The 19,471-nt window shown below is 57.4% G+C and overlaps 2 protein-coding genes across 3 annotated transcripts in view; one reads left to right on the top strand and one right to left on the bottom strand.

The window, feature by feature from the left end:
• The window catches only part of DHX30 (DExH-box helicase 30), a 43,901-nt gene extending 41,951 nt beyond the window's left edge, over positions 1-1,950 (bottom strand). The window contains exon 1 of the mRNA XM_083186590.1: positions 1,796-1,950. Within this exon, the coding sequence (XP_083042716.1) occupies positions 1,796-1,811 (16 nt within the window). The 5' untranslated portion in view covers positions 1,812-1,950. The remainder of the gene's footprint in view (positions 1-1,795) is intronic.
• A 411-nt stretch (positions 1,951-2,361) lies between these two features.
• LOC146079902 (KAT8 regulatory NSL complex subunit 1-like) overlaps positions 2,362-19,471 on the top strand; it is a 39,640-nt gene continuing 22,530 nt past the window's right edge. The window contains exons 1-3 of one of the 2 annotated variants that reach the window (XM_083186593.1): positions 2,362-3,347; positions 14,626-14,770; positions 16,000-16,188. In XM_083186593.1, the coding sequence (XP_083042719.1) occupies positions 2,758-3,347; positions 14,626-14,770; positions 16,000-16,188 (924 nt within the window). In that variant the 5' untranslated portion in view covers positions 2,362-2,757. The remainder of the gene's footprint in view (positions 3,348-14,625; positions 14,771-15,999; positions 16,189-19,471) is intronic. The other variant, XM_083186592.1, reaches the window with a different exon arrangement.

Raw genomic sequence — 19,471 nt, 5'->3', positions numbered from 1 at the left:
AGTGTTATGGCGGCACATTTACCGCTGCTATAATAAATCTATCCCAATGTTAGTAACGATGGAGACCATCAGTGGAAAACTACTGATAACCATTACTACTGTCATATGTTATGTGACTGTGGTTTCTATGGTAACCCAGAATCCAAACTAAAAACAAGTACTTTTTTTAAGGGACTGCTGCATACCTCCCAACCGTCCCGATTACTGCGAGAATGTCCCGGTTTTCGGGGACGTTCCCGCGGCCGGCAGTGGCGGGGGGGGACACAGATGGGAGTACCCCTTGTCATGGCCAGTGGAAATAGACACTGCGTGCATGCTTACAGCGTCTATTCCCGCAGCCAGAGGGGCTGGGGGCATGGCTAGAGGCTCATAGAGCCTCTGGGCCATGCCCCCACAGCGGCAAAATGGGGGCGTGGCCTCACGTGATGACGCAAGGCCACCGGAGCAGCACGCTACTAGATAGCAGGGATGGCCATCGGTGTTATTCCCATCGATGGCAATATCACAACTGGCCATCGATACTGCTAAACTACGCAATGGATGGCCATCAATATGGTACTTGTTACCTAGAACGGCACCCACGATTTTGATCCTAGGCATCGCAAGGATAAAAATCGCGTCGGTCGCATCGCATGCGGCCAGAAAATCGCATGCGATGCAACCGACGAGATTACCGCGATTTTACATAGGGAACAATGTTAAATGGCCCAATAGACCCGATTTCACATAGGGAACAATGTTAAATGGCCCACAGACCCCAAATAGCCACCCAGAAGTGTGAAATGCCCCCCCCCCCCCAATTGTTAACGCCACCCCACGATCAACGTCAACCCGAAGCGTGGCGAGCGCAGCGGTACGCATCCTCCGACCTTTTCATACCCTCACTATCCACGTCGGCATGGAGTTGAGAATAGAAAGTGTGGCGAGGGCAGCGAGCCATGGAGAGCCCCGCGAGGGGACGCGGATACCTTCACCGGTATCCGCGTGCGCTCGCCACGCTTCGGGCTCGGTGCGCTCGCCACACTTTCTATTCTCAACTCCACGCCAACGTGGATAGTGGCGGTATGAAAAGGTCGGAGGACGCGTACCGCCGCCGCTCGCCACGCTTCGGGTTGACGTTGATCGTGGGGTGGCGTTAACAATTGGGGGGGGGGGGCATTTCACACTTCTGGGTGGCTATTTGGGGTCTGTGGGCCATTTAACATTGTTCCCTATGTAAAATCGGGTCAATTGGGCCATTTAACATTGTTCCCTATGTAAATCGTGGTAATCGCGTCGGTCGCATCGCATGCGTTTTTTTGGCCGCATGCGATGCGACCGATGCGATTTACCTTTTACCATTCATTTCTATGTGAAATCGCAGGCATCGCATCGGTCGCATCGCATGCCATTATAATGGCATGCGATGTACATGCTATGCCCGTGATGGCCGCCGTTCTAGGTAACAAGTACCATCAATATTTTTACCTATCGATGGTCATCCATTTTGTTTGACTGATTGGCCTGTAGGCCAATGAAAACACAGGGGCGGAGATTCACGGACGTCAGGGGGCGGAGCTATGCTGGTGGAAAAAACAACAGCAAAACATCGGTTTTGCTGTGCCATCGATGGATGGAAACCATCGAATTCGCCACCATCGATGGTAAAAGTATTCGACATCGGCCATAAACCATCGATGGTCGATGGCCATCCCTACAGTACAGGGGTGTGTCGGAGAGACAATGCCGGCCTCGGTTCTCTCCAGCCCCCGCAGTGACCGTGCAGGACCCTGGCCGTGTAAATCCCTCCGCTTACTGTGTCTCGGCCACATTAGCTCGGTGAGGCGGAAGCGGCGACTCTGAGGTGTGGCGAGGCTAGTGTTCTCCGCTGGCTAGAAATGGGGCGATCGGTTCCCGGGGAAATGATGGCGGCCTGTGGGGTAAAACTTTATGTTCGGTTCATAAACTTCTCCGGTACCGGCCACGCCCCCTCCCACGGCAAGCCACGCCCCTAATGTCCCGCATTGCAAAGGCTGCAGGTTGGGAGGTATGCTGCTGCTTTAAACGACCAAATCGAGATGCGAAAAAGTGATTGGCTGACCTCAATGTCAATCACTTCGCGGGAAAGCGGGAGGCGGTCCCGTCTGGTGACGTCACGGCAGCCAAGCCGCAGGAAAAACGTACTGAGAAAACAAGCCGCGAGACAAAGGAGTTCACCGCGCGGCCAATCAGAGCTAGGGGCGGGGCCGTCTGTCAGGCGAGGGAGGCGGGAAAAAGGCAGAGCAGCCAGCTGCGCTATCGGGAAACAGGACGTTGCCGCTGGCGGGATGGAGCGTACCATTCTGTTGTAGGAGGAGGGGGGGTGGGACAGGTTCACTTCTCACTTCTCTCGCTCTGCAACTACTCAGTATTTCCGCGCTATAGTACATAAATGGCTGTTTAATGTATTTCGGCACTTATTTGCCGGAGGACTAATCCGAGAAGGCGAGCGGTGTCGTACACTCCCCTCCCTGCTGACAGGGGTGGTACGGCCCAGGGCGCGGAGTGACTGGCACGGCACAAGATGGCGCCGGGCGGGGTGGACGCGCAATGGCCGCCCCTGCAGAGGAGGAGGCGGGGGGAGGAGTAAAGGAGCTTTGTTCCCCTGGTTGCCCGGGTTGGGGAGAAGGCCGCTGCACCGCCCGTGTACCGGAGACAGTCGTCGGCTTGGAAACTAGGGCTCCCCCGGCCGGGCCATGAAGAGCCCGGGGCCCCCGGAGCCGTGACGGAGCCCCCCGTATGGCGGACATGGCCCCGGCGCTGACTGGAGCGCCTCCGCACCGGCTAAAACTGAGCGCCCCGGCTGCCTGGAAGCCGCTACTGCTGCTGAACGGGGGGAAAGGACGGATGATGTCCGGGGGGAGGACGCTGGAGGAGCCGGAGACCGGGGGGAGGCCTCATGGGGAGCCGGAGACTGGGGGGAGGCCTCAGGGGGAGCCGGAGACCGAGGGGAGGCCGCAGGGGGAGCCGGAGACCGGAGGGAGGACGCTAGAGGTGCCCCGGATGGCCGCCCGCGTGTCCGGCCGGCAGCAGGAACTGGGGGCCCGGGCCCGGACGCTGTGCCGACGGCTTCAGGTGATCCAGGCCAAGCAGGTGGAGCGGCACGTCAGGCAGCAGCTGTCCGGGCTGGTGGAGCTGCTGGCCCGACGCGGGGAGGACGGGCTGCCGGGGACCCCGCACATGGAACTGGACCGGCTGGCGAGCAGCTCCACGGCCCGGCTGCGGGCGGCTCAGGGCGGATTTGACTCGGACGCTACGGAGAGCAGCTCCGGCGGGGAGAGCGACAGCGAGGAGGCGGCTGGGAGCGAGGAGGAGGAAGACGACCCGGGGTGAGTGTCTGCGGCGCTGGCCCTGCCTCATAACCTGCTTCTGCTGCAGTGCTGCTCCCATGCCTCATATAACCTGCTCCCTGCCTCATAACCTGCTTCTGCTGCAGTGCTGCTCCCTGCCCTGCCTCATATCACCTGCCCCGTGCAGTGCTGCTCCCTGCCCTGCCTCATATTACCTGCCCCGTGCAGTGCTGCTCCCTGCCCTGCCTCATATCACCTGCCCCGTGCAGTGCTGCTCCCTTGCCCGTATAACCTGCCCCGTGCAGTGCTGCTCCCTGGCCCGTATAACCTGCCCCGTGCAGTGCTGCTCCCTGCCCCGTGCAGTGCTGCTCCCTGCCCCGTGCAGTGCTGCTCCCTGCCCCGTGCAGTGCTGCTCCCTGCCCCGTGCAGTGCTGCTCCCTGCCCCGTGCAGTGCTGCCCCGTGCAGTGCTGCTCCCTGCCCCGTGCAGTGCTGCTCCCTGCCCCGCCTCATATAACCTGCTCCCCTGCCCTGTGCAGTGCTGCTCCCTGCCCTGCCTCATATAACCTGCCCCGTGCAGTGCTGCTCCCTGCCCCGTGCAGTGCTGCTCCCTGCCCCGTGCAGTGCTGCTCCCTGCCCCGTGCAGTGCTGCTCCCTGCCCCGTGCAGTGCTGCTCCCTGCCCCGTGCAGTGCTGCTCCCTGCCCCGTGCAGTGCTGCTCCCTGCCCCATGCAGTGCTGCTCCCTGCCCCGTGCAGTACTGCCTCACATAACTTGCCCCGTGCCCTGCCTCATATAACCTGCCCCGTGCAGTGCTGCTCCCTGCCTCATATAACCTGCCCCGTGCAGTGCTGCTACCTGCACCATATAACCTGCTCCGTGCAGTGCTGCTCCCTGCCCCATATAACCTGCTCCGTGCAGTGCTGCTCCCTGCCCCATATAACCTGCTCCGTGCAGTGCTGCTCCCTGCCCCATATAACCTGCTCCGTGCAGTGCTGCTCCCTGCCCATATAACCTGTTCCGTGCAGTGCTGCTCCCTGCCCCATATAACCTGCTCCGTGCAGTGCTGCTCCCTGCCCCATATAACCTGCTCCGTGCAGTGCTGCTCCCTGCCCCATATAACCTGCTCCGTGCAGTGCTGCTCCCTGCCCCATATAACCTGCTCCGTGCAGTGCTGCTCCCTGCCCCATATCACCTGCTCCGTGCAGTGCTGCTCCCTGCCCCATATCACCTGCTCCGTGCAGTGCTGCTCCCTGCCCCATATCACCTGCTCCGTGCAGTGCTGCTCCCTGCCCCATATCACCTGCTCCGTGCAGTGCTGCTCCCTGCCCCATATCACCTGCTCCGTGCAGTGCTGCTCCCTGCCCCATATCACCTGCTCCGTGCAGTGCTGCTCCCTGCCCCATATCACCTGCTCCGTGCAGTGCTGCTCCCTGCCCCATATCACCTGCTCCGTGCAGTGCTGCTCCCTGCCCCATATCACCTGCTCCGTGCAGTGCTGCTCCCTGCCCCATATCACCTGCCCCGTGCAGTGCTGCTCCCTGCCCCATATCACCTGCCCCGTGCAGTGCTGCTCCCTGCCCCATATCACCTGCCCCGTGCAGTGCTGCTCCCTGCCCCATATCACCTGCCCCGTGCAGTGCTGCTCCCTGCCCCATATCACCTGCCCCGTGCAGTGCTGCTCCCTGCCCCATATCACCTGCCCCGTGCAGTGCTGCTCCCTGCCCATATCACCTGTTCCCTGCAGTGCTGCTCCCATGCCTCATATAACCTGCTCCCTGCCTCATAACCTGCTTCTGCTGCAGTGCTGCTCCCTGCCCTGCCTCATATCACCTGCCCCGTGCAGTGCTGTGCCCTGCCTCATATCACCTGCCCCGTGCAGTGCTGCTCCCTTGCCCGTATAACCTGCCCCCGTGCAGTGCTGCTCCCTGGCCCGTATAACCTGCCCCGTGCAGTGCTGCTCCCTGCCCCGTGCAGTGCTGCTCCCTGCCCCGTGCAGTGCTGCTCCCTGCCCCGTGCAGTGCTGCTCCCTGCCCCGTGCAGTGCTGCTCCCTGCCCCGTGCAGTGCTGCTCCCTGCCCCGTGCAGTGCTGCTCCGTGCAGTGCTGCTCCCTGCCCCGTGCAGTGCTGCTCCCTGCCCCGCCTCATATAACCTGCTCCCCTGCCCTGTGCAGTGCTGCTCCCTGCCCTGCCTCATATAACCTGCCCCGTGCAGTGCTGCTCCCTGCCCCGTGCAGTGCTGCTCCCTGCCCCGTGCAGTGCTGCTCCCTGCCCCGTGCAGTGCTGCTCCCTGCCCCGTGCAGTGCTGCTCCCTGCCCCGTGCAGTGCTGCTCCCTGCCCCGTGCAGTGCTGCTCCCTGCCCCGTGCAGTGCTGCTCCCTGCCCCGTGCAGTGCTGCTCCCTGCCCCGTGCAGTGCTGCTCCCTGCCCCGTGCAGTACTGCCTCACATAACTTGCCCCGTGCCGTGCTGCTCCCTGCCTCATATAACCTGCCCCGTGCAGTGCTGCTACCTGCACCATATAACCTGCTCCGTGCAGTGCTGCTCCCTGCCCCATATAACCTGCTCCGTGCAGTGCTGCTCCCTGCCCCATATAACCTGCTCCGTGCAGTGCTGCTCCCTGCCCCATATAACCTGCTCCGTGCAGTGCTGCTCCCTGCCCCATATAACCTGCTCCGTGCAGTGCTGCTCCCTGCCCATATAACCTGTTCCGTGCAGTGCTGCTCCCTGCCCCATATAACCTGCTCCGTGCAGTGCTGCTCCCTGCCCCATATAACCTGCTCCGTGCAGTGCTGCTCCCTGCCCCATATCACCTGCTCCGTGCAGTGCTGCTCCCTGCCCCATATCACCTGCTCCGTGCAGTGCTGCTCCCTGCCCCATATCACCTGCTCCGTGCAGTGCTGCTCCCTGCCCCATATCACCTGCTCCGTGCAGTGCTGCTCCCTGCCCCATATCACCTGCTCCGTGCAGTGCTGCTCCCTGCCCCATATCACCTGCCCGTGCAGTGCTGCTCCCTGCCCCATATCACCTGCCCCGTGCAGTGCTGCTCCCTGCCCCATATCACCTGCCCCGTGCAGTGCTGCTCCCTGCCCCATATCACCTGCCCCGTGCAGTGCTGCTCCCTGCCCCATATCACCTGCCCCGTGCAGTGCTGCTCCCTGCCCCATATCACCTGCCCCGTGCAGTGCTGCTCCCTGCCCCATATCACCTGCCCCGTGCAGTGCTGCTCCCTGCCCCATATCACCTGCCCCGTGCAGTGCTGCTCCCTGCCCCATATCACCTGCCCCGTGCAGTGCTGCTCCCTGCCTCATATCACCTGCCCCGTGCAGTGCTGCTCCCTGCCTCATATCACCTGCCCCGTGCAGTGCTGCTCCCTGCCTCATATCACCTGCCCCGTGCAGTGCTGCTCCCTGCCTCATATCACCTGCCCCGTGCAGTGCTGCTCCCTGCCTCATATCACCTGCCCCGTGCAGTGCTGCTCCCTGCCCTGCCTCATATCACCTGCCCCGTGCAGTGCTGCTCCCTGCCCCGTGCAGTGCTGCTCCCTGCCCCGCCTCATATAACCTGCCCCACTGCCCTGTGCAGTGTTGCTCCCTGCCCTGCCTCATATAACCTGGCCTGTGCAGTGCTGCTCCCTGCCCCATGCAGTGCTGCTCCCTGTCCCGTGCAGTACTGCCTCATATAACCTGCCCCGTGCCCTGCCTCATATAACCTGCCCGTGCAGTGCTGCTCCCTGCCCCATATAACCTGCCCCGTGCAGTACTGCCTCATATAACCTGCCCTGCCTCATATAACCTGCCCCGTGCAGTGCTGCTCCCTCATATAACCTGCCCCGTGCAGTGCTGCTCCCTGCCTCATATAACTTGCCCCGTGCAGTGCTGCTCCCTGCCGCCTCCCCACCACCCTGTGTGCGTGCAGCCTGGTCTATTCCACCCCCTTCCCATGTGTGTGTGCAGCCTGGTCTATCCCTCCACACCCTGTACATGCAGCCTGGTCTAGTTCACCCCCCCCCCTTCCCATGTGTGTGCAGCCTGGTCTATCCCCCCTACCCATGTGTGTGTGCAGCCTGGTCTATTGCCTCCACCCCGTGTGTTTGTGCAGCCCGGTCTCCCCAACCCGTGTGCGGGCAGGCGGCCTGGTCTACTGACCCACCCGCATGCGTTCGGGCAGTCGGCCAGGTCTACCCGCCTCCACCCCGCGTGCGTGCGGCCAGGTCTACCCCCGCCTCCCCTCCGCGGCGCGTGCGGCCAGGTCTACCCTCCCCTCCACGGCGCGTGCGGCCAGGTCTACCCCCGCCTCCCCTCCACGGCGCGTGCGGCCAGGTCTACCCCCTCCTCCCTCCACGGCGCGTGCGGCCAGGTCTACCCTCCCCTCCACGGCGCGTGCGGCCAGGCCTACCCCCGCCTCCCCTCCACGGCGCGTGCGGCCAGGTCTACCCCCTCCTCCCCTCCGCGGCGCGTGCGGCCAGGTCTACCCTCCCCTCCACGGCGCGTGCGGCCAGGTCTACCCCCGCCTCCCTCCACGGCGCGTGCGGCCAGGTCTACCCCCTCCTCCCCTCCACGGCGCGTGCGGCCAGGTCTACCCTCCCCTCCACGGCGCGTGCGGCCAGGCCTACCCCCGCCTCCACGGCGCGTGCGGCCAGGCCTACCCCCGCCTCCACGGCGCGTGCGGCCAGGCCTACCCCCGCCTCCACGGCGCGTGCGGCTAGGTCTACCCCCCGCCTCCCCTCCACGGCGCGTGCGGCCAGGTCTACCCCCGCCTCCCCTCCACGGCGCGTGCGGCCAGGTCTACCCCCGCCTCCCCTCCACGGCGCATGCGGCCAGGTCTACCCCCGCCTCCCCTCCACAGCGCGTGCGGTCTATCCCTCCACACCCTGTACATGCCTGTACATGCAGCCTGGTCTAGTCCACCACCCCCCCCCCCCCCCCTTTCCCATGTGTGTGCAGCCTGGTCTATCCCCCTACCCATGTGTGTGTGCAGCCTGGTCTATTGCCTCCCCTCCACCCCGTGTGTTTGTGCAGCCTGGTCTCCCCAACCCGTGTGCGGGCAGGCAGCCTGGTCTACTGCCTACCGACCCACCCGCATGCGTTCGGGCAGTCGGCCAGGTCTACCCGCCTCCACCCCATGTGCGTGCGGCCAGGTCTACCCCCGCCTCCACGGCGCGTGCGGCCAGGTCTACCCCCACCTCCACGGCGCGTGCGGCCAGGTCTAACCCCCGCCTCCACGGCGCGTGCGGCCAGGTCTACCCCCGCCTCCCCTCCACGGCGCGTGCGGCCGGCCTGGTCTACCACCGCCTCCCCTCCACGGCGCGTGCGGCCGGCCTGGTCTACTACCCAACCAGTTTGCGCGCTGTTTGGTCCCTCCACTCTGTGTGTGCAGCCTGGTCTCCCCACGCCGCTTGCGTGCGGGCAGCCTGGTCTACTGCCTCCCTACCCAACCCGCGTGCATGTGGCCAGGTCTACCCGCCTCCACCCTGCGTGCGGCCAGGTCTACCCGCCTCCACCCCGCGTGCGTAAGGCCAAGTCTACCCAACCCATTTGTGTGCTGTTTGGTCCCTCCACCCCGTGTGTGTGTGCAGCCTGGTCTCCCCACCCCGCTTGCGTGCGGGCGGCCTGGTCTACTGCCTCCCGACCCACCCCGCGTGCGTGTGGCCAGGTCTACCCGCCTCCACCCCGTGTGTGTGCTGCCTTACGCATATCCCATTACTCAGCGCAGTCTGCTCAGTATAAAGATGTTGCATATCCCATCACTCAGCACAGTCTGCTCCGTATACAGCCTGTCGCACATGGTATACAGGTGTCACATATCCCACCACTCAGCGCGGTCTGCTCCGTGTACAGTCTGTCACATGCAGTATACAGGTGTCTTATATCCTATTACTCAGCGAAGCGTCCTAATCCCCTTGTGCTGCGACTACGACGTCTTTTCTGTAAATTTTAAGTATTAAACAATAGCAGAGCTACACCAGGATCCCGTTACTCCCTCATCCCAAGCATCTTGTGCTGTCTGGGGTATTGGGGCTAGTTGTATGTGGACACCTCTAGACAAGTCATGGTGGTTTATGTTGTAGTCCAACCCACTCTGTTATGTTGCCCTGGTTTGGACATGTATTTACGCACTGCGCAAGCATCTTCCCACGGTTCAAAGTGTGATTGACAAGCTGACGACCTGACTCTGGGTATGTGTGTATTGCAGCATGGAGTATAGTGTGTAACCTCCACTAGAACAGCAATGCAAGAAATGCGCTAAGTCGTTATGTTGTGGAACTTGCAGTTGTGCTGTCCTTGTGATTACGTTATCAGTTGAGTGACTGGCAGGTTCCCTAGATCGGACAGTCTTCCGATGCCTGGTACACCCTGCAGTCATTAGTCTGTGGCACGCGGCTTCTTCCTGGCGGGTTACCTATATCGGACAGCCTCCCGATGCCTGGTACACACTGCAGTCATTAGTCTGTGGCACGCGGCTTCTTCCTGGCTGTGCTGGCGGGTTACCTATATCGGACAGCCTCCCGATGCCTGGTACACACTGCAGTCATTAGTCTGTGGCACGCGGCTTCTTCCTGGCTGTGCTGGCGGGTTACCTATATCGGACAGCCTCCCTATGCCTGGTACACACTGCAGTCACTAGTCTGTGGCACGCGGCTTCTTCCTGGCTGTGCTGGCGGGTTACCTATATCGGACAGCCTCCCGATGCCTGGTACACACTGCAGTCACTAGTCTGTGGCACGCGGCTTCTTCCTGGCTGTGCTGGCGGGTTACCTATATCGGACAGCCTCCCGATGCCTGGTACACACTGCAGTCACTAGTCTGTGGCACGCGGCTTCTTCCTGGCTGTGCTGGCGGGTTACCTATATCGGACAGTCTCCCTATGCCTGGTACACACTGCAGTCACTAGTCTGTGGCACGCGGCTTCTTCCTGGCTGTGCTGGCGGGTTACCTATATCGGACAGCCTCCCCATGCCTGGTACACACTGCAGTCACTAGTCTGTGGCACGCGGCTTCTTCCTGGCTGTGCTGGCGGGTTACCTATATCGGACAGTCTCCCTATGCCTGGTACACACTGCAGTCACTAGTCTGTGGCACGCGGCTTCTTCCTGGCTGTGCTGGCGGGTTACCTATATCGGACAGCCTCCCTATGCCTGGTACACACTGCAGTCACTAGTCTGTGGCACGCGGCTTCTTCCTGGCTGTGCTGGCGGGTTACCTATATCGGACAGCCTCCCTATGCCTGGTACACACTGCAGTCACTAGTCTGTGGCACGCGGCTTCTTCCTGGCTGTGCTGGCGGGTTACCTATATCGGACAGTCTCCCGATGCCTGGTACACACTGCAGTCACTAGTCTGTGGCACGCGGCTTCTTCCTGGCTGTGCTGGCGGGTTACCTATATCGGACAGCCTCCCTATGCCTGGTACACACTGCAGTCTCTAGTCTGTGGCACGCGGCTTCTTCCTGGCTGTGCTGGCGGGTTACCTATATCGGACAGCCTCCCTATGCCTGGTACACACTGCAGTCACTAGTCTGTGGCACGCGGCTTCTTCCTGGCTGTGCTGGCGGGTTACCTATATCGGACAGTCTCCCAGATGCCTGGTACACACTGCAGTCACTAGTCTGTGGCACGCGGCTTCTTCCTGGCTGTGCTGGCGGGTTACCTATATCGGACAGCCTCCCGATGCCTGGTACACACTGCAGTCACTAGTCTGTGGCACGCGGCTTCTTCCTGGCTGTGCTGGCGGGTTACCTATATCGGACAGCCTCCCGATGCCTGGTACACACTGCAGTCATTAGTCTGTGGCACGCGGCTTCTTCCTGGCTGTGCTGGCGGGTTACCTATATCGGACAGCCTCCCGATGCCTGGTACACACTGCAGTCACTAGTCTGTGGCACGTGGCTTCTTCCTGGCTGTGCTGGCGGGTTACCTATATCGGACAGCCTCCCTATGCCTGGTACACACTGCAGTCACTAGTCTGTGGCACGTGGCTTCTTCCTGGCTGTGCTGGCGGGTTAACTATATCGGACAGCCTCCCGATGCCTGGTACACACTGCAGTCATTAGTCTGTGGCACGCGGCTTCTTCCTGGCTGTGCTGGCGGGTTACCTATATCGGACAGCCTCCCGATGCCTGGTACACACTGCAGTCACTAGTCTGTGGCACGTGGCTTCTTCCTGGCTGTGCTGGCGGGTTACCTATATCGGACAGCCTCCCGATGCCTGGTACACACTGCAGTCATTAGTCTGTGGCACGCGGCTTCTTCCTGGCTGTGCTGGTGGGTTACCTATATCGGACAGCCTCCCTATGCCTGGTACACACTGCAGTCACTAGTCTGTGGCACGTGGCTTCTTCCTGGCTGTGCTGGCGGGTTACCTATATCGGACAGCCTCCCGATGCCTGGTACACACTGCAGTCTCTAGTCTGTGGCACGCGGCTTCTTCCTGGCTGTGCTGGCGGGTTACCTATATCGGACAGCCTCCCTATGCCTGGTACACACTGCAGTCACTAGTCTGTGGCACGCGCTTCTTCCTGGCTGTGCTGGCGGGTTACCTATATCGGACAGCCTCCCTATGCCTGGTACACACTGCAGTCACTAGTCTGTGGCACGTGGCTTCTTCCTGGCTGTGCTGGCGGGTTACCTATATCGGACAGCCTCCCGATGCCTGGTACACACTGCAGTCACTAGTTTGTGGCACGTGGCTTCTTCCTGGCTGTGCTGGCGGGTTACCTATATCGGACAGCCTCCCGATGCCTGGTACACACTGCAGTCACTAGTCTGTGGCACGCGGCTTCTTCCTGGCTGTGCTGGCGGGTTACCTATATCGGACAGCCTCCCCATGCCTGGTACACACTGCAGTCACTAGTCTGTGGCACGTGGCTTCTTCCTGGCTGTGCTGGCGGGTTACCTATATCGGACAGCCTCCCTATGCCTGGTACACACTGCAGTCACTAGTCTGTGGCACGCGGCTTCTTCCTGGCTGTGCTGGCGGGTTACCTATATCGGACAGCCTCCCTATGCCTGGTACACACTGCAGTCACTAGTCTGTGGCACGCGGCTTCTTCCTGGCTGTGTAATCAGAGCTGAGCGGAGAACATTTTACATAGTCTCTCGTCCCTAAATAAGTCCTCGGATGCCCCTGTGTGCTGGGTGTTGTCTGCTCTTCCCTCCTCTACAGCGATGCATCCCATGTAATACCCCGCCAGCTCCCTGGCAGCAGGATCGCATATGACTTGTAGGCAGTCCTTTTGCGTACAATGGGTCAGATGTATCAAGCTTCAAAAAGTGATAAAATGGAGAGTGATAAACAACCAGCCAATCAGCTCATACCTGTCATTTTTCAAACCCAGACTGTAACATGACAGGTATGAGCTGATTGGCTGGTTGTTTATCACTTTTGAAGCTTGATACATCTGGCCCAATGTTTCCCTTGCTGTGGTATCCGTGTATCCTTGGTGCAGCAGTGACCATCCGATCTGATACGCACGGGACCACTGATGGAATCGGAGGTGAAACGCATGCGTTTTGGGCCCATATCATGCAATGTTTTGGAATCTGTTAAAAAGGGCCCAAATTGGGCCTTTACACGATATAAATGTGAGCTTTTGTTTCACCTTAAAGCTGTTGGGATTAGTTCTGTGGATTAGGGTTATTGGGTGGACTGAAATAGGACGACATGGCGGCGGACGACAGGGTTGGAATTTCAGCACAAGCATTAGGTCCCCTTTTTTTTTATTTAAAATTTATTTAATGTCCCGAATGTCAACCTAGTTGTCATGGACACCGTCAAAGTGTGCTGCGTGGCTCGCTACGGTCGGCGTACTATATTATTCTCCCACCACACCATAGTGGATAATAGAGAATGAAACACCGCCTTTAGGCTCAAACCCCAATCCCCCCCCCCCCCCCCCCCCCCCAAACCGTAAAAAACTCACGTCAGTCTTTTAACTGTCAACCTTCCGATGTGAACCCAATGCTTGTGTCGACCTTCCAACCCTATTGACATTAGCCAGGTATGGACTTAGTGACCGTTTCCCGGTTCTATGCTCCATGGCGGTTGCCTCACCACACAGAATCTACAATAAATGCCCATTCATGTAGCTGTCCAGTAGGGGGCGCACCATAGAGTGGAAATGCTGATTGTCAGTGACCGCACAGATGGTCCCCCTTGGTTGTACTTGCCGACATACGGATAGCGCTCGGGCTCAGACGTGCGGATAGCGCTCGGGCTCAGACGTGCGGATAGCGCTCGGGCTCAGACGTGCGGATAGCGCACCTTGTTGCAGAGGACAGGCTACATAATGTGGCTTTGGCTTCTAATTACATCAGTTTCTGATCCTCACCAGCTGTGGCAGATTTATTCTGCTGCCTCTTAAATGAAGCAAGTTCACACTTTATCCTTTGTGTCTGCTTGTGTAAATGATGATTACTGTGTAATCTGTTATGTCTGCAGCTCAAAGGTGAGTGAGATCTTAGTCCTTATTAACCTGTAGAAGCTGCGTTATGACTGAGGCCTGTCCGGTGCAGCAGTGGCCTCTGGGTGTGAGTGACGGGAGTTATTGTGTACTTACTGATGTAGGTGTTTGCCAGCTGATAGCTGTGACTGGGAATTGCAGCATCTGAATACCCCAGTGCTCCAGCTGAAAGTCCAAAGGGGGTGTCTTGGTCGGAGCTGCGTTGGGAAATGTCGGTAGTGACCTGCGGGTGTGTACGCATCACTAATGATGCAGTAAATACACACTGGATGATTTTACGTCTTTGCAGATAACCTGTCGTAACGCCAAATTATTTCAAATATTGTGTGGAACCTTTTTGTGCCAAGGGCCGATTGTATGGGGGGGGGGGGGGGGGGGGGAATCCTTTGGGGGCCATATGTAAAAATGTCTCTTACAAATGGTCCTGCTGCAGCTGAATAGGACTGACCGGCTGCAGCTGATTAAGAGGAATCTCGCAGGTACCACCGACCTCTCGTGAGAATTCCCCTGTACTTCACTCCCGGCAAAACTACTGGGCAGGTGGGCGGGCCACTCAGACCAGCTACGGGGGCCGCATCAGGCCGCTGGGCTTAAGGTTCCCCACCCCTGGTTTAGTGTATACCAGAATTCCCTCCATGTATGCGGCACAGTAGAGAAATGCTCTACTGCTCTGACCTCCCCTAATGGTTAATCCACACGCGTGTGCCCCTCGCTGATACTTGTCACTGTCATTTCCATGTATAAGTTTCAGAAGCCAGTGCTATGATTTCCCTCGCATACATCACTTTATAGGACGAGGAATGTGTAACGCTTCCCCTACAGTTAGAATCCGCATGGACGATGAACCTTGTCTCTCTCATGCAGGTCTGACCAGCATCCTGAGTGGAGGTGGGCAGTGGAGCGAGCTGCCATTATCTGTCGCTGGACCTGGTTACAGGCTCAGGTTTCTGACCTAGAGTTTCGGATACGACAACAGACTGAGATCTACAAACAAATCCGTTGTACTAAGGTGAGAGCTGCGTCTGTCAGGAGGTTTCCTAAATTCTGTCTGAGTATATGGCCTACGGATTCAGTGCCACAATAATTAATGGATGTCAGAACGTAGCACTTCAAGTGTTTTGGGCACCCATTGATAAGCTTGCTCGTTATGCCTAACGATACTGGTAAAAGCTGCGTATAGTGACTAAACCCATCACTGGCTGGGGGGGCACAACCTGTGGACTGTTGGCCACCGCACACTAATTAGCGCATTGCAAAAAAAACGATTGTTTTACCCTGTCTGCCACTAGATGGTGCAATTGCATTGTTCTCAGTTGGGGTACGAATAGCTGTGTGTGGGGGGGGTAGGGGACGACCCATTCCAGCTCACTGCCTCCTGCCATGGCAGCTGAAACGTGCCGAGTGTTTGGGCACCCAAGCAGCACATTTCCCATTTAATAGGAATGGGCATCCAATCCAAGCAATTTGAATTGTGCCACTTGGTACTCATTACTAAAAACAATAAGGGATAAAGATTCTGCATGGGAACATTGGGCGATCTCCTTTCACGTGAGACTTGTCTCTTGCCGGAAGATAAAGGTAGGACTAATGCAGGGGCTGTCCTGACATGGGTATTGCTCAGAACACGCTATATACCAGTCACGTTGTTGGTGCTTTGTCCCTGTATTATTGTAGTGCCTGGCAATGTAAGTTCTGTATGTCACCACTCCCTGAGCTGTGAGAGCAGCGATATGACGGAGCCCCGCCCTGCAGGCATTGCACTGTGCTCCCCCGGCCAGCTTATAGTGATCACATACCCTCTTCTCACAGTGGGTGATAACTGCGTGCCGGGGATTACAGCAGTTTTATGGTGTGATCCCTTCCCCCAGGAATCAGTTTTAATAGTAATTGTGTCAGGCAGGAAGAATGTTCTGTGTAGGAAATGGAAGCTATGAGTGGGATCTGCCTGGTGTGACAGCCATGGGGGGGGGGGGGGGGGGGATACAGTTTTTGGCACCCCGCTGTAAGGTCAGAAGTGGATTATGAAGGGTTAATAAGTTACGTTATGAAGAGGCAAGAAAAATTAGGATAATTTACCTTCTGATTAAAAAATAAAGCTGGCCTTAGCAGTGGCCAAATGTAGTAAAGATCAATGAGAACCATTCCAAGGGCAGTACGAAGGACAGCAGCGGTTCTGTCTGCGTAAGAATGGCGGCGCCGATACCACTGTCCAGGAGCTGATGTGTGATTTCCTTACAGGGAAGTGTTGTTCTGGGAGACTCCCCACAGTGTGACGGTTCAACAACGCGACTGATTCCCGGACCCTCAGCTGTGCTGAGTACAAGAGGCAGCCGGTTGCCTTCTGCTGTAAAAACCCCAATCGGGGACAGTCCACGTGATGCCACGTCTAGCACTCCCAGCCCTTCTCCTCAAAGCTTAGACAAACAGGTGAGAACCCTTTTGTGTCACACTTGCTCAGTCACTTTGTTCCAATGGTTTAATTGATGGTGGAATGCAATTTACTTTTTGGGTATGGGATGGGATTGTGATGCGGCAGAGAGCAAGTTAGGGGGCAAATGTAGGGTAACTGGATTGGCAAGGGCAGTTGAAACCCCGGGAGGGATAACGACTTCTGCAGTGTTGCTGGTTTGCACTAGGCGCGAGCATCACTGGTGGCATGGGTAGTGATAGGGCAGCAGCACTGGTGGCATGGGTAGTGATAGGGCAGCAGCACTGGTGGCATGGGTAGTGATAGGGCAGCAGCACTGGTGGCATGGGTAGTGATAGGGCAGCAGCACTGGTGGCATGGGTAGTGATAGGGCAGCAGCACTGGTGGCATGGGTAGTGATAGGGCAGCAGCACTGGTGGCATGGGTAGTAATAGGGCAGCAGCACTGGTGGCATGGGTAGTGATAGGGCACCACCAGGAGGGCAGCAGCACTGGTGGCATGGGTAGGGATAGGGCACCACCTTGTGTTAGGAGGGCAGCAGCACTGGTGGCATGGGTAGTGATAGGGTACCATCTTGTATTAGTAGGGCAGCAGCACTGGTGGCATGGGTAGTGATAGGGCACCACCTTGTGTTAGGAGGGCAGCAGCACTGGTGGCATGGGTAGGGATAGGGCACCACCTTGTGTTAGGAGGGCAGCAGCACTGGTGGCATGGGTAGTAATAGGGCACCACCTTGTGTTAGGAGGGCTTTATCGCTGCTTTTATAGCGTCTTTCCGTTTGTTACTAACATTCCTTACCTGTGCTCCTAAATTAGCCTAGAATGCTTGTATTCATTGTGAGTTATACTGTAGCCGAGGCTGTGCTCCTCACAGTGACGCTGCAGCATGGGATGGGTGTGGCGCCGTTATAGGTGAATATTGGCACTAAGCTCCGTTTATGTGTAATGTATTATCTGTTTGACACTGCAGATACCTTGCGGGGTGAGTTATACTGTAGCCGAGGCTGTGCTTCTCACAGTGACGCTGCAGCATGGGATGGGTGTGGCGCCATTATGGGTGAGTGCTCCTCAGTGACGCTGCAGCATGGGATGGGTGTGGCGCCATTATGGGTGAGTGCTCCTCACAGTGACGCTGCAGCATGGGATGGGTGTGGCGCCATTATGGGTGAGTGCTCCTCACAGTGACGCTGCAGCATGGGATGGGTGTGGCGCCATTATGGGTGAGTGCTCCTCACAGTGACGCTGCAGCATGGGATGGGTGTGGTGCCATTATGGGTGAGTGCTCCTCACAGTGACGCTGCAGCCTGGGATGGGTGTGGCGCCATTATGGGTGAGTGCTCCTCAGTGACGCTGCAGCCTGGGATGGGTGTGGCACAGTTATGGGTGAGTGCTCCTCACAGTGATGCTGCAGCATGGGATGGGTGTGGCACCGTTATGGGTGAGTGCTCCTCACAGTGACGCTGCAGCGTGGGATGGGTGTGGCACCGTTATGGGTGAGTGCTCCTCAGTGACGGTGAGTGCTCCTCACAGTGACGCTGCAGCATGGGATGGGTGTGGCACCATTATTGGTGAATGTTGGCACTAGGCCCCGTTTATGTGTAATGTATTATCTGTTTGGCACTGCAGATACCTTGCTGGATGAGTTTCTTCTCCCTGGTGACTTCTCTGCCGCTGTATATTATATTTACATTCTGTGCATGCATTCATGTGGGTAGATGCTCTTGTGTTTATAGTCTCCTGTAGTAGGTAAAAGGGAGCTTGGTTGCCTGGCCAGGTGTATTCCGGATACCTTTCATTGGGAATATTGGGGTAGATGTATGAAGCAGTGATAAGGGAGAAGTGGCCCATGGCAACCAATCAGCTGCTCTGTATAATTGTATATTATGCAAATTATAGATGTTACTTCAGTGCTGATTGGTGGCCATTGGCCACTTCTCCTCCCTTATTACTGCTTCAGGACATTTGATTGGCACTAATTACCACTACAGATGCCTGCATGTGCTGTGACCACCAGATTAGTGTCCGGTGCTTCTGCGGCTGTCTTAGGCCCAGGTCTCGTGTCGTGTTACCGACCACCAGATTAGTGTCCGGTGCTTCTGCGGCTGTCTTAGGCCCAGGTCTCGTGTCGTGTTACCGACCACCAGATTAGTGTTGGGTGCTTCTCCGGCTGTCTTAGGCCCAGGTCTCGTGTCGTGTTACCGACCACCAGATTAGTGTTGGGTGCTTCTCCGGCTGTCTTAGGCCCAGGTCTCGTGTTACCGACCACCAGATTAGTGTCCGGTGCTTCTCCGGCTGTCTCTTAGGCCCAGGTCTCGTGTCGTGTTACCGACCACCAGATTAGTGTCAGGTGCTTCTCCGGCTGTCTCTTAGGCCCAGGTCTCGTGTTACCGACCACCAGATTAGTGTCCGGTGCTTCTCCGGCTGTCTCTTAGGCCCAGGTCTCGTGTCGTGTTACCGACCACCAGATTAGTGTCAGGTGCTTCTCCGGCTGTCTTAGGCCCAGGTCTCGTGCCGTGTTACCGACCACCTCCACTGTGCATGAAATATTGGAAAAAAAAGGGGGTAATTGTGTGTTGCGCAATCAATTAGCTGCTGGCACAGGGCTTGTCAGGCCCTAATTGGTAAACAAGAAAAAGAAAATATTTGTGTGCCAGCGCTTGCTGTTTCAGTAATTACACGGTTCTCATAAAAAATATATTTAATTAATTAACGTATAAAATACATACATACATTTAATAAGAAAATAAAAATAAATATAGAAATAAAATTAAATGCTGGTGAATCATTTATCACTTGAGGTTATTCTCATATAGGATAAAGTCCCGTAATAGGGGGGATTTGTAAGCTGACTTATATTACCATCAATCCGTCTGGTAAGGTTTTGAGTCCAGAATCTGTGACAGCGATGGTTCTGAAATGCCTTATGTTTTCAAAGGCTCACGGTTCCCTTTTTATAAAGACTTCTCCTCCTCTGTGTGGATCTTTAGGGATAATGCAAACCCAAACGATTTTTCATCCAATGAGACAAAGGGGTGTCTGTAGGGTGTTGAACCAGGTCACTTTGGGATGGAGTCAGCAGGTAATGTACAGCTCTTTTTATGAGAACCGTGTAATTACTGAAACAGCAAGCGCTGGCACACAAATATTTTCTTTTTCTTGTGCATGAAATATTGGCTAGGTATAGGCGTACTGTACAAGCTAGGAAACCTGGGGAACGGCTGTCCGTATCCTGTTCTTGGGCGATGGGAAACGGGTCTATAGTGAGGTATAGAGGGAGATGAAT

The sequence above is a fragment of the Crinia signifera genome, chromosome 5, assembly GCF_055691185.1.
Source record: "Crinia signifera chromosome 5, ASM5569118v1, whole genome shotgun sequence".
Classification (NCBI taxonomy): domain Eukaryota; kingdom Metazoa; phylum Chordata; class Amphibia; order Anura; family Myobatrachidae; genus Crinia; species Crinia signifera.
Note: the sequence above shows the minus strand (reverse complement) of the source record. Positions and strands in the feature narration are given on the sequence as shown.